The 13,554-nt window shown below is 41.6% G+C and overlaps 1 protein-coding gene across 2 annotated transcripts; it reads right to left on the reverse strand.

Annotated features, from left to right (window-relative positions):
• Nucleotides 1-223: 223 nt before the first annotated feature.
• NPY1R (neuropeptide Y receptor Y1) lies at nucleotides 224-11,454 on the reverse strand. Of its 2 annotated transcripts, none has more exons than XM_050946578.1 (3): nucleotides 11,193-11,454; nucleotides 5,867-6,717; nucleotides 224-5,740 (listed from the first exon to the last, which is right to left on the reverse strand). In XM_050946578.1, the coding sequence occupies exons 2-3, from the start codon at nucleotides 6,593-6,595 to the stop codon at nucleotides 5,282-5,284; spliced, it is 1,188 nt and encodes a 395-aa protein (XP_050802535.1). In that variant the 5' UTR covers nucleotides 6,596-6,717; nucleotides 11,193-11,454; the 3' UTR covers nucleotides 224-5,281. The 2 variants fall into 2 exon arrangements, with proteins under 2 accessions (XP_050802535.1, XP_050802537.1); XM_050946580.1 differs by lacking the exon at nucleotides 11,193-11,454 and adding an exon at nucleotides 8,864-8,957.
• Nucleotides 11,455-13,554: the final 2,100 nt, after the last annotated feature.

Genomic DNA, 13,554 nt, shown 5'->3' on the forward strand with positions numbered 1-13,554 from the left:
TAAGGAATATGGGACTACTAGTCTGAACACAGATAATTATTAACATGGTACTCACATATGGCAACATTTTATCTGCTGTCAATCATAAAAATACTGACTATTAAAAAACAAAAGCAAAATGTTTGTTGCTGGGGGAGGAGAGTCTAAGATAATGTAAATGACCAAACAAAGGGAGGCTATCAGATTTTTATTAAATTCAATGTATTATTTAAGGCTGTAGTTTGGATTTATATGAACTGTACATAAATGAATAAGTAGTAAGAATGCCATATTGATTCCTCTCTCTCTCTCTCTTAAACATTCTACCTGGCTGAAAGTCAGAAAAAAAGCAATTTGCACAGAGCTTTGTCTAGAAGTCAGTGTAGGTTGTGGGTTACAAGTGGACAGTACAACACAATAAAAGAACCAATTTCAAAATTGTGTGATTGTTGCTTTTGTAAATGTGAAACTAAATGTGAAACTGTGGAATTCATGTGGACAACATGACCTTGGATGAATGGCTCTCATACAAGGGAACTTGGCTGGCACAGGATGAGGGAAGAAGCAGTACAGGGAAGGAAATCTGAAAAAGAAGAACAGGATCAGTGATGTGCCAAGTGAGCGGGAAGGGTCTCTTTCTGGCATTTTGGGACCTGTTGTCAAAATATTGACACTAAACTGAAGGTGAATGTTAGCATAATCTATGAGGAAATGTTTAAAAAACTGGGAACGGTTAATCTTCAGAAAAGAAGACTGAGGGGTGGGGGCAAATAGTCTCCAAATATATTAAGGGCTGTTATAACATGGAATTAGTCAATTGTTCTCCATGTCCACTGAAGGAAAGACAAGAAGTGATTGGCTTAATCTGCTGCAAGAGAGATTTAGGTTATATATTAGGAAAAAACTTTTTAACTATAAGGGTATTTAAGCTCTGTAATAAGCTTCCAAAGAAGGTTGTGGAATCCCCGTGATTGGAGGTGTTCAAGAACAGCTTAAATAAACACTTGCCAGGGATATTCTATGTCTTCTTGGTCTGACTCAGCATGAGAAGGACATACTAGATGATCTCCTCAGGTCACTTCCAGCCCTACATAAAAATACTCTGAAGAGTAAAGATTTTGCCTTTGAAATGCCCTAGTGAGTGTCAGGCATTTGCAAACACATTGTCCTAAAGGAGGAACCTTCTCATGCCCAAAATCCTCTCTGCAATGTCTTCACTTCCCACCACCATTCCAAATAAATTAAACTGCCCTGTTAATATATTTTGTTCCTGCAAAATATACTGGGCTATATCCTCAGCTGAAGAGTACACAGCACTTCTTGGGGAGGAAAGAGGGAAGAGTGCAAAGGTCACCTGATGCTGGGCTGGCTGTCCACCAGGCTGGTTCCCAGGTATAAGACATAACCAGCCATACTGGCTCAGACCAATGGTCCATCTAGTTCAGTGTCCTAGCTTCTGACATTGGCCAGTGCCAAGTGCTTCAGAAGGAATGAACAGAACAGGTAATCATCAAGTGATCCATCCCCTGTCATCCATTCCCAGCTTCTGGAAAACAGAGGCTAGGAATACTTCAGTGCATGGTTTTGCATCCTTGCCCATCCTGGCTAATAGCCATTGATAGACCTATCCTCCATGAACTTATCTAATTCTTTTTGAACCTGTTAAAGTCTTGGCCTTCACAACGTTCTCTGGCAAAGAGTTACAAAGTTTGACTGTGCGTTGTGTGAAGAAATACTTCCTTTTGTTTCTTTTGTTTGTTTTAAACCTGCTGCCTATTAATTTCATTTGGTGACACCCTACTTCTTGTGTTATGAGGAGTAAATAACACTTCCTTATTTACTTTCTCCATACCAGTCATGATTTTATAGACCTCTATCATATCCCCCCTTAGTCATCTCTTTTACAAGCTGAAAAGTCTCAGTTGTATTATTCTCTGCTCATATGGCAGTTATTCCATCCCCCAATCATTTTGTTGCCCTTTGCTATAATTTTTTCAATTTGGAAATCTCTCTTTTTTTATGGGGCAACCAGATCTGCATGCAATATTCAAGATGTGGGTGTACCATGGATTTATATAGAGGCAATATGATATTTTTTTCTTGTTATCTATCCCTTTCCTAATGATTCCAAACATTCTGTTAGATTTTTTTGATTGCTGCTGCACATTGAGTGGATGTTTTCAGAGAACTATCCACAATGACTTCAAGATCTATTTCTTTAGTGGTAACAGCTAATATATACCTCTCATCATTTTATTTGTATAGCTGGGATTATGTTTTCCAATGTGCATTACTTTGCATTTATCAACACTGAATTTCATCTGCTGTTTGTTGCTCAGACGCCCAGTTTTGAAAGATCCTTTTGTAGGTCTTCGCAGTCTGCTTGTGACTTAACTATCTTGAGTAGTTTTGTATTATCTGCAAATGTTACCACCTCACTGTTTACCCCTTTTTTCAGATCATTGATGAATATCCTGAACAGTACTAGTCCCAGCTCAGATCCCTGGGGAACACCACTATTTACCTTGCACCATTCTGAAAATTTACTATTTATTCCCACCCTTTGTTTCCTATCTTTTAGCCAGTTACTGACCAACGAGAAGGCCTTCCTTCTTATCCCATGACAGCTTTCTTTGCTTGAGCCTTTGGTGAGGTATCCTGTCAAAGGCTTTTTGAAAATTTAAATACACTATATCCACTGGATCCCCCTTGTCAACATGCTTATTGACCCCCTCAAATAATTCTAGTAGATTGCTAGAACAGTTATAGGGCAGCTGTAACTTAATCACACTGACAGCAATCTCAAGAGGCTGTTACAGTCATCAGGGATTGCTTTGCTTTGTTCATATGTCCTACACCAACCACAAGTAAGGGTTGGCATCGGAGCTGTTTCCTCCATAGGTGATGGAAGTAGGGGTGTTGGGGTGCTGCCAACCCCCTGTCTTGAAGTGGTTTCCAGCATGTACAGTGTTTACAGTTTGGTTCAGTGGCTCTCAGCACCCCCACTATACAAATTGTTCCAGCACCCCTGGTTACCCCACTCTCCTATTCACATCACAGGCAATACTAGTGTTAGAGTTGCTTTGCGCTAGTGGAGCCAAACACAGAGGAAACTCTATAAACATCTCTTGCAGGTACATTCATATGCTAGTTTGCCAAATAGTTTTGTATCCTGCCTTCTATATGGTTACAAGAAAGTGTTTTTCTTTAAATGGGAAAAACAAGGATGGATTTGCCAGTCCTGCTCTATTTCTCCCTGCGAGAATGTTTACCCGATTCATGGCATTTATCACAGAGTGAAGGGGAAATATTAGTAGACGTCCATTGTTAAACTATTGGCAATGTATCACCAGAGATGACCACAGAGAAAAGGAAAAACTTACAAAACACAAAAGTGGCCAAGCTCCTAAAACAAAATGTTCTCTTCTGGATACATTGTATGTACAGTAGTTGTCTCATCGCCCTCATAATAACATTCCCAAAATGAGATACATGAAATTATAATAGCACAAGGACACGCTGATACCTTAACATTCTATATAATACATTATTTATAAGACTGCACAAGGCACAAATTATTTTTTGACATTTGAACACTGGCAAAACAAAATATTTTCATTTCTTAATCATCTATTCCTATCATATTTTGAGCATATTAAATTCAACATCAAACTTAGAGATCCTTTATGTTTAGAGATGCCAGACCTAATTTCCATGTGTGTTATACTTACATTACACCTGCTTTTAGGCCTTTTTATACTGCCAAAATAGTTTCAAGGGACCTTAGTGTAAACAAGAATCAGCTCTATTCTTTGTATTAAACAAGGTGATTACTTGTATAGGGACTGACTTAGACAGAAAAGTACACTTTATGGCATAGATTCTCAGCTAATGAATACTGTTGTAGTTCCATTTACTTCAGTGGAGCTATGTAGATTTACATCAGCAGAGGATCTAGCCCTGTATGCCTATATTCTGGAGATTTATAGTTGAGAAGTCTTTTAACAAATGTAATAATTCAGAGAACTGTATTGTGAACATCTTGGCAAATAATGAGTGGCCTCCACAGGTGAAAGCACCTTTGATCAATAGATGGAATGGGTGGATAGCAACCACATGTGCCAACAAAAATTTCAAGCTAAATTCTGCCTTCCTTTACAATGATGGAAATTTGGATCAACTCCTTCATTGTGCTGAAGAAAGTCCAGAAATACATCATGGTATCTGATGGAAGAATACAGCTCTACATTATTAATGTAGACTAGCAAAGTAATTACTATTAAAATTTCAAATAGCCAGGACCACCACATATTTTTACTAGTGGACCTGATTTTCAAAATATTCTTTGAGGGTGAAATTCCACCCTGTGCAGAGGGCTGGCTCTTAAGCACCACTTAGGTCCTCAAAAAAGGGTCTAAGTAGGATTTAAATAGTGTGTATGTCTTGGGTTAGGGGCGAACTTCATGCTAACAGTCTGATTCCCTCAGATGTTAGCAAATGAAAATGTTAAATTGTGGTTTTTAAATGAAAAAATTGTTTGCATTATTAAATCTAGCTGTAAGATGTTAGGATCAAATTCAGACAGGATCAAGAGCCAAATTCTGCTAAAAGTTACACTGGTGAAAAGCTGGAGTAACTCCATTGCACTCAGTGGAATAACTCTGTGGAATTTTCATTAGTATAAATAAGAACAGAAATTGGCCCTTAATTCTTTCTTTGATCCTAATTGATTAAAAAACAAATTATCTCTATAAACAATGCATATGCATGTCACCATTTAATGTAATCTGAGGGTTTCTGAAAGAGTCATTCTTGTCTAGTTATTCCAGCAAATAGGCTTTTATTTAATATTGCTCTAAAACTGGATTAAAAAAAAAAAGCTCTTCAAATCAGAATGATCTAATTTTATGCCAGACTAGATGTCTTCTTTAGTGATAGTCTCATTCAGACCACTATTGTTTCCAATGGATTTGTATATATTCACACTGCTGAAAAAATGTTCCTTTTTGATAAATACAATAGATAAATCTTAGCGCAGACATGCATAACTTTCCAACAAAAGACAGCTGACGAAAACCCTAAACAGAAGCAGGTCCAACAATGTCTTATAGTGAGATTCAAATGTAACTGCTGTGAATATTAAAGCAGCAATAGGGAAAAATGCACAGCATATCATTTCAAAGTGACAAGAGAGTTCCTTAAAAAAGAAAAATTATTACCCATTTTGTTACAAGTTTGTGCTTTTCCTTGGGCCCATATCACCTGTAACCGTACTGCCAACATCTTAGGTTGGAAGAGGGGGTTATATTTTTTCATCGTAATCATTATTTATTTTTTTAAATGTTACTGGGCTTGCTTGCTTCAAAGAAGTCTTTGAAATATCTGTATGCATAGTGGACATGGCTATAGTCTCATAATCATCATCCCTGGAGCGAAAATCACAAAAATGAAAGAAAAACTGCAAGTCCCTCTGGAAGTTCTTGTTGAGAAATCCATAAAAGATAGGGTTCACACAGGTAGAGATCATGGCTGTGAGGTGGCAAATCAAGAACAATAAATTGTGGCTGCAGGTGGCAACAGGTAGAATTTCATGATTCCAGTCAAACACAATATTAAAGATGGTAAGAGGTAGCCAGCAGACTGCAAATGCAACCACAATAGAGATCAGCATGATGTTGATCCTTTTAGTTTCAGTGGATCTGTATTTATTGTCTCGCATCTTGTCCATCATGTTGTTCCTTCGTTTTAAGCGTATGTATATCTGCAAAAAACAAAATTCAACAACAAAGAAAAATATAGAATAAGTTAGCCCAGAGGCAATTCTTTATAAGGACAAACAGAAATAAGACAGAAATAAGGAGAGATCATAAAATAGATTCTCTCTTACCTTTAAGTAGCAAATAAATATAAAACAAAGTGGTCCAAAGTACTGTATCACCAATAGAGCTGTGGTATAAGAAAGCCTGATAGTGTCCAAAGGGAAAAAGTCCAAGCACACATATTTGTCCTTATATTCATCGATTGTTATATTTTTGAAGGGCTCGTCAGTTAATACATGATAAACCAGGAAAGGTAAGGAGGAAGCCACAGCTAGAATCCAGATGGCAGCAACCCCTAGATAGGCATGTCTGTTATTCGGCCTCCACCCTCGAGGGTTGATGATCAGCTGGTGGCGTTCAATCGCAATGAGGACCAAAGAGAAAACTGAGACTGTGATTGAGACACACTGCACAAAAGGATTCAGCTTGCACATGGCCTCCCCGAAAATCCAGTGGTCCATTAAAGTGTATACGAAGGTGAAGGGGAGACACATGATGGTCATTAGAAGGTCTGAGAAGGAAAGGTTGACAATAAGGATGTTGGTAACATTGCGCATCTCCTTCTGTTTTAAGATGATAATAATCAAGGCTAAATTTCCAGAGACACCAAGAATGATCACAGCCCCATAAACCAGAGCCAAGGTGAAGACCATGGCCAATGGCATGTGGCAATCTTCATCTTGGAAGTGTATGATTCTGGAATTCTTCTCTGAAAAGTTCAGGTAGATGGACTGATTCCCAGCAAAGGAGAGAAATGATGTGTTCATGTTGTTGGAACTTGCATCCATGCCCTGCATTGGTCTGGACTGCACTGAGTTTCTTCGGAATGGTTCCAGAAGCTCAAAATGTTCTCAGCACTCAACCAGCAGGATCTCACCAAAAGCTGTCACTTCATTTCCTTGATAACCTTGATAACAATCTGCAAAGGGAAAAGAGCACATGTGTTTATTTCTTATCATTTTAATTGTGCCATAATTTTATGGTGCTAAGGATGCAGATATGACCGTGAAGAGAGATTGGCCCTTCTTTCTGCAGTACAGAGTATGTGAGTTGCTTCTCCGATTCTTTGTTCATAACCCTCAAAACAGACCAAGTGGTGTCAGACAGTAAGCAAGATCCCCGCAGCAGAAGAGGTTTTACAGACTACCCTACATCAAACACTTGCCATGAGGATCCCGTCCAAGCAATGCTAATGGAATATTCTCTACCATTTCAAATGCTTATCCACCTCGGGGCAGCATCCACCCAACTGACTCAGAAATATAGCCAGCAGTGCCGCTCACTCTGGAGCAGCAAGCACCAAGGAATGTGAGAAGACTTGCCCTTAAGCAGAACGCACGACACTAGAAGAATTTTCATCAGCACCACGGACAGACCAAAAAGAAAGGAGAGATTCAGCACGCGGAAGAGCAGGACGATGAGTATATAATCCCTAGCAGAGCTGTCCTGCTGCGAATAGACGCCAATGGGGAAGTCACTTCCCAGCGCCCTGCACCCCGAGCCTTAAATTCTCAATCAGGGATATAGGCTGATTTCTCTCTTATGAGTCGACAGCGAACGCAGCTGGAAGATTTTCCCAGATAGTGGTTGCACCCAACGCTCGGAAGCAGACGAGTCCTTTAGACATATGCATGAGAATTCATTCGGAGGAGGGCGCTTGATCACGGGGGAAGGACACGTATAGTCTTAAATTATGCTAAATATAACCGAAAGTATAACAGGGACGATCATTTCAGAGGCAGAACAGAAGCAGACGCATTGTCCTTCTAGTTTCATGTCACACGTTTGCCAGCCACGCTGAAGAACTGTGGAAAGGGGGATTGGAACAATGTGGGTGGGCCAACGCATATCAGGAGTGTCACAATCTTTCCCGTGAACGTAATTGCCTCTCCAGACGTGGTGACAGGAATTCTTTCTTTGACTGTGCCACCGTGAGATTGCCTTGTGCGGAGCTGAAGAACTGTACAGATTAGAATGAGCGAGTGCTGCTGACAAACTAGAAAGTGAGGACGTAGGTATAGTGTCAGGGTGGTAATGGAGGCAAGGCGGAATTTCTGTTTGTATAAGCGACTCTGGCTATAAAACGAGGCTAGACGGAGAAGACGACAATTTTAATAGATTCTGTCTTCTCCATTCTGGGGCTTCAAAAGAGAAAAAGGAATCACTCCCAAACCTACAGCCCTCAGCTATACCCATCTCTCCCGCTTCTCAAGCATCAATTATTTGCATTCCAATTATTCCCCCAAAGCTTTTTTTAAATAGAATGTTTGTAGTGACACGGTTTCCATGGTTAACTATCTTCGCCATATGACTGGGGGTTGGGAGGAGAATTATTCACTGCTAAATAGCGGCACAAGCACTTTTGCGAAATCCCTCGCCCCTTACCCTGTGTACTCTGCCATTACTGAGATTTTAATCCTACACTTCTTCGCATGCAAAAGGAAGCTGTATCACTAAAAGTGAGGGAGGAAGAAAGGGGGTTAATGGGTCCTAATCTATGCTAGGGCCGTACATGTGAAAACAATTTTAATAGTTTAATAATCGCTCTCCAGATTCTGGAAGTCTGCGAATCCTAGAATGTAAAATAGAGACTGGAAGGCGAATTACCAAAATTAAGGGCTAGATAGCCTAGATCCCGCGCCCCTTACTCAGGCGTTGAGAAGTTTTGCCTCTGTAGGAAGTGCAGGATACAGTAGAAAGAAAGAAAGAAAGAAAGAAAGAAAGAAAGAAAGAAAGAAAGAAAGAAAGAAAGCTCCATTATGTTACAAAATATTTACAAGTGAGAAGAGAACAGTTGCCGAGAGTTTACTATCTAAACAAATTACATTTAACACACGACAATAATGTGGTTAAAAAAGTGAGCTCATCTTACAATCGATTGACTCTTTAAACATTACATTCTTTTTAAGGTTCTTCTGACCTGCTATGTTCTGTTTTCTCAAATTGTCATGTGTTTAATGCATCTCTTATTTTAAAGCTATTTATCTATAAAATATCAAAGGACAAGCCCAATCTGACATGAGTAAACAGGGATGAAAAAGTTACTGCAAAACATAGTTCCATACCTAACTGATTTTCTACTGTTGACCGGCTGGTCACTAACGTGCCGCTGACATTGGGTCAAAGGCAAATCAGCAACTCTGATCACTTTAATGTCAGACAGAATTGTTGTCTAGCCGAGAAGAACAAAGGGCGGGAGCAGGAAAGAAAATAAAAAAGCAAAAATTAAACAGTTTGCAAAAAAAAAGAGGGGGGGGGACGATCGATATTTACCTATGCAACACAAATAGAAATGCTCAGATAAGCCCCTCCTTCGCAAAAGCTGCAGGCTATTACATCACAGAAACTTAGGCATATATGTGTGCAGGGAGGTGGGGTTGCTGAAAGAAGTCAACAATAAACGGACACACCTCTGCTACAACCTGTAGTTAGCAACAGTCTGGCTGAATCTGGAATTTTCCCTTTGCCAAATCTCAAGACACGCTATTTACAATGTTGTATGCTTAACCTCAGGTCAGAGCTGTAGGAAAGAGTATTGCCAGTTTACGCCAGGTTAATGGCTCCTGAATTACAACTCCATAATGTCGTTGTCACGAATGTGATTTTCAATGATTATGAAAGCCGCCGGAGCATATGTTGCTGAAATCCACTTTATTTTAAGATACCTCCAGGGAGTGAAGTTACCTTAAATGACAGTCGGTATAAACTGCAAACACAAACACAGAGGTAAATCTTCAGAGGAGATATGTTTTCCTTCCATCAGGAAACTGGCCTTACTTCTGTTTGATATATGCTAGGGTTGAGAGCCCGTACTCTCAGACAGACCTGAACACGTTGCCAGAGTTAGGACTACAGGATCGGGCCCTAGATATTCAACAGGAAGATTACAAAAGTAAACGAGGCTCACGCATAAATTAAATCGCACGCTCAGCTGCTTTTGCATTCCATTTCTGCAACGGATTCTTTACAACCATTATTAGCAATATATACACATTTAAAATAGCTAATTAATATAGCCAGGCTTTGGCGATCTACATCCACTGGCCAAAGTTTGACTACTCTGATTGTTCCAGCTAGCTCAATAGCAGACATCCATCCACCTCAGTGTTATCGCTTATAATATCTTTACCACATAGCTTCATGCAGTCTGTCTAATCTCCCTGGTCTACTTTAGGATTTTATATGCAGCCTGTCATCATGGTATGTAAGGCCCCTAGCCAAACTGCGTTTGTTGTATTTTGTATTTTAACAAACAACTATCTGTGCTGAAAAACAGTAGTGCTCCCAAGAACCAGAAGCTGTATTTAGAAGTATTTAGTGCTTGCAATGAGGACTTCATGAATTATCTACTCCCGACAGTATAACTGTGCCGTGACCTGCTGAAAGACAACCCAGGACTGATTTTGCTGTAAACATTAACCAGGATTTCATTTCAGCAGCAGAGGTCATACAACTCCCAGCACGTTGGGACTTCAGTAGGTTTCCGCAGGTTCAGGTACAGGAAGGGGTGATGTGTTCTCTCCTCCCCGTTCTCCAATCAGGAGAGGGACTGGATATTAAACTCAGTCACAGACTCAGCCCTCGTCGCAGGACCTTGTTCGGTGTCACGCCTGAGTCTCGCTGATTTTGCCAAGCTCCTTTTTAAACTATTTCTTACTTAGTAGGCGGCTTTAAAGGGGAAATGCCTATGCTCCTTATTCTTGACAGAGAAGCCTCCGGAGCCTCCAGCCCCCAAATCTCCCCCCTGTGATCGGATTAAAGGAGGCTGTGTTTGCTGTGCGATTGTGACTCCCTCCCGCCCCATCTCTCCAGCAGGAATAGCATTAAGATAGGCTGGGAGGGGGAGCAGATGAAGTTGACAGCGACCGCTCTTGTCTTTCCTTGACAGCTCATTAGCCGGAGAAGACGCCGGTTTGCCCTCTCTGTGCTCAGGCTCCCCACGCCTTTAAAAAAAAAAAAGGATCCCCGGAGGGGCTAACCTGTGCTTCTAGGGGTGGGGAAGGAGACATTAAAGGCAGGCAGAAAAAGCACACAGCCCGGCAACCCAAACCAACCCTCCCCCTCGTCGGGATCACACAGACCTCTCCTGCTCTCTCCAAAGATTTGACCCGAAGTTTGATGCTAAGGGATAAAAAGCGACCAGAATGCAAGGCAAGGTGACGGGAAATGCCCTGTAAAAACTATTCCAGCCGCTTGCCGGGAAGCATACCATACTGTTAGCCCGGACCGACAAGTAACATACCCAAGAGAGACTCCGGGAGGTCAGGAATACACCTTTCTCAGCTACACCTGTTCTGTCACCCAGATGAGCCACAGAAACATCCTCTGAAAAGCACGCGAGCGCACCACAATTAAAAATAAAATAAAAAAGAGGAAATCTCCAAAGGAACCCACCTTGTAATTGATCTTATTTTCCCCCGTTCCTTGATTTGGGGCAGGTTTGAGCAGAAGGGTGCATGGAGAACAAGGAGCCAGGCAATGGGGAAAACATCCACTGGTATTTCTCCAGCTCTGACCCTAAAGATTCGCGAGGCGAGCAGGAGACACCCCCTTAAAGCTGAACTCCACCTTATTCCCAGTATCACATGATAGTGCTCTATTGAGCAGATCCTGAAGATTCCAGTGCAAGCACATCACCTTTAAATTATACATTTGGGGGTGGGTTGCCTAGTAATTCTGAAATAAATGCAATTAAGTATTGAAACAAAAGGGGGGGTGCACTGAGAAGAACTTGGGAGGGGAAGCAGTTTGAAATTGCTCTTACGGATTGAATATTGCAAGCCAGTGCCGCCTTGTGGCCAAAGTTAAAATGATATTATATAAAAGCTGGCTAGAGATGTGATTGGTAACATGGATTGTGTCTCGGATGTGTCAGTTATAAAGTGTTCTGTTGTTGCTTTAAAGCAGCACAACTGGTCTCCACTTTGTTTTCTCTTGAAAAGTAATTGAGCTGATAAGGAGTCCCAAATGTAAAAATGCCCAGTTTCTTTACATTTCGAAATACTAAGAACGCTAAATATTTTCTTTAAAGTAGAAATAAGTCAACTAACCAACCCCCAAACCGCAAGAAAGTATAACTAGTACTCCTTAGATTCAGTTGGATGGCTGGGCGATTGGGAAGAGAAATAGACCATGAAAGGGTAGAACTATCCTCATAATATGATATGTAGAAGGAAAAATTGGAGAACCATTGCCCTAGGCAGCTCCTGCATGTACTGTAAAACCTCCAAATTTGATCAGATATTTTAATACAGGATGCACCTGGCTAGTTCTGTATCAGAGGGGTAGCCATGTTAGTCTGGATCTGTAAAAGCAGCAAAGAATCCTGTGGCACCTTATAGACTAACAGACATTTTGGAGCATGAGCTTTCGTGGGTGAATACCCACTTCGTCAGACGCATGTAGTGGAAATTTCCAGGGGCAGGTATATATATGCAGGCAAGCTAGAGATAATGAGGTAGTTCAATCAGGGAGGATGAGGCCCTGTTCTAGCAGTTGAGGTGTGAAAACCAAGGGAGGAGAAACTGGTTTTGTAATTGGCAAGCCATTCACAGTCTTTGTTTAATCCTGAGCTGATGGCGTCAAATTTGCAGATGAACTGAAGCTCAGCAGTTTCTCTTTGAAGTCTGGTCCTGAAGTTTTTTTGCTGCAGGATGGCCACCTTAAGGTCTGCTATAGTGTGGCCAGGGAGGTTGAAGTGTTCTCCTACAGGTTTTTGTATATTGCCATTCGTAATATCTGATTTGTGTCCATTTATCCTTTTCCGTAGCGACTCTTCCAGTTTGGCCGATGTACATAGCAGAGGGGCATTGCTGGCATATGATGGCGTATATTACATTGGTGGACGTGCAGGTGAATGAACCGGTGATGGTGTGGGTGATCTGGTTAGGTCCTGTGATGGTGTTGCTGGTGTAGATATGTGGGCAGAGTTGGCATCGAGGTTTGTTGTATGGATTGGTTCCTGAGCAAGAGTTCCTATGGTGCAGTGTGCAGTTACTGGTGAGAATATGTTTCAGGTTGGCAGGTTGCCTGTGGGCGAGGACTGGCCTGCCACCCAAGGCCTGTGAAAGTGTGGGATCATTGTCCAGGATCAGGGCCGGCTTTAGGAAGTGCGGGGCCCAATTCAAACAGTTTCGATGGGGCCCCGGCAGGGATGACTTAAAAAAAAAAACAACAACAACAACAACAACAAACATGTGGGGCTTGTACTCACCAGGTGGTGTTCCGAGTCTTCAGTGACAGGTCCTTCACTTACTCCAGGTCCTCAGTGGCACTGAAGGACCCGCCGCTGAAGTGCTGCTGAAGACCCGGAGTGAGCCAAGTACCCCACCGTCGAAGTGCTGCCAAAGACCCAGAGTGCTGCCGGGTGAGTAAAAATTAAAAAGGCACCTCTAGCCAGGGAAGGGATTCTCACTGGATGCGGAGCCCCCTTAGGCGCAGGGCCTGATTCAGGGGAATTGGTGAAATAGGCCTAAAGCCGGCCCTGTCCAGGATGGGTTGTAGATCCCTGATGATGCGTTGGAGAGGTTTTAGCTGGGGGCTGTATGTGATGGCCAGTGGAGTCCTGTTGGTTTCTTTCTTGGGTTTGTCTTGCAGTAGGAGGCTTCTGGGTACACGTCTGGCTCTGTTGATCTGTTTCCTTATTTCCTCGTGCGGGTATTGTAGTTTTGAGAATGGCTAGTTCTGCTCACCTTTCCCACTTCTCACTTCATGAACTCAACAACAAGCACTGCTGCTTAAGGGTTGTAGTAGTAGC

This window comes from Gopherus flavomarginatus, chromosome 3, assembly GCF_025201925.1.
Source record: "Gopherus flavomarginatus isolate rGopFla2 chromosome 3, rGopFla2.mat.asm, whole genome shotgun sequence".
In the NCBI taxonomy this organism is placed as follows: domain Eukaryota; kingdom Metazoa; phylum Chordata; order Testudines; family Testudinidae; genus Gopherus; species Gopherus flavomarginatus.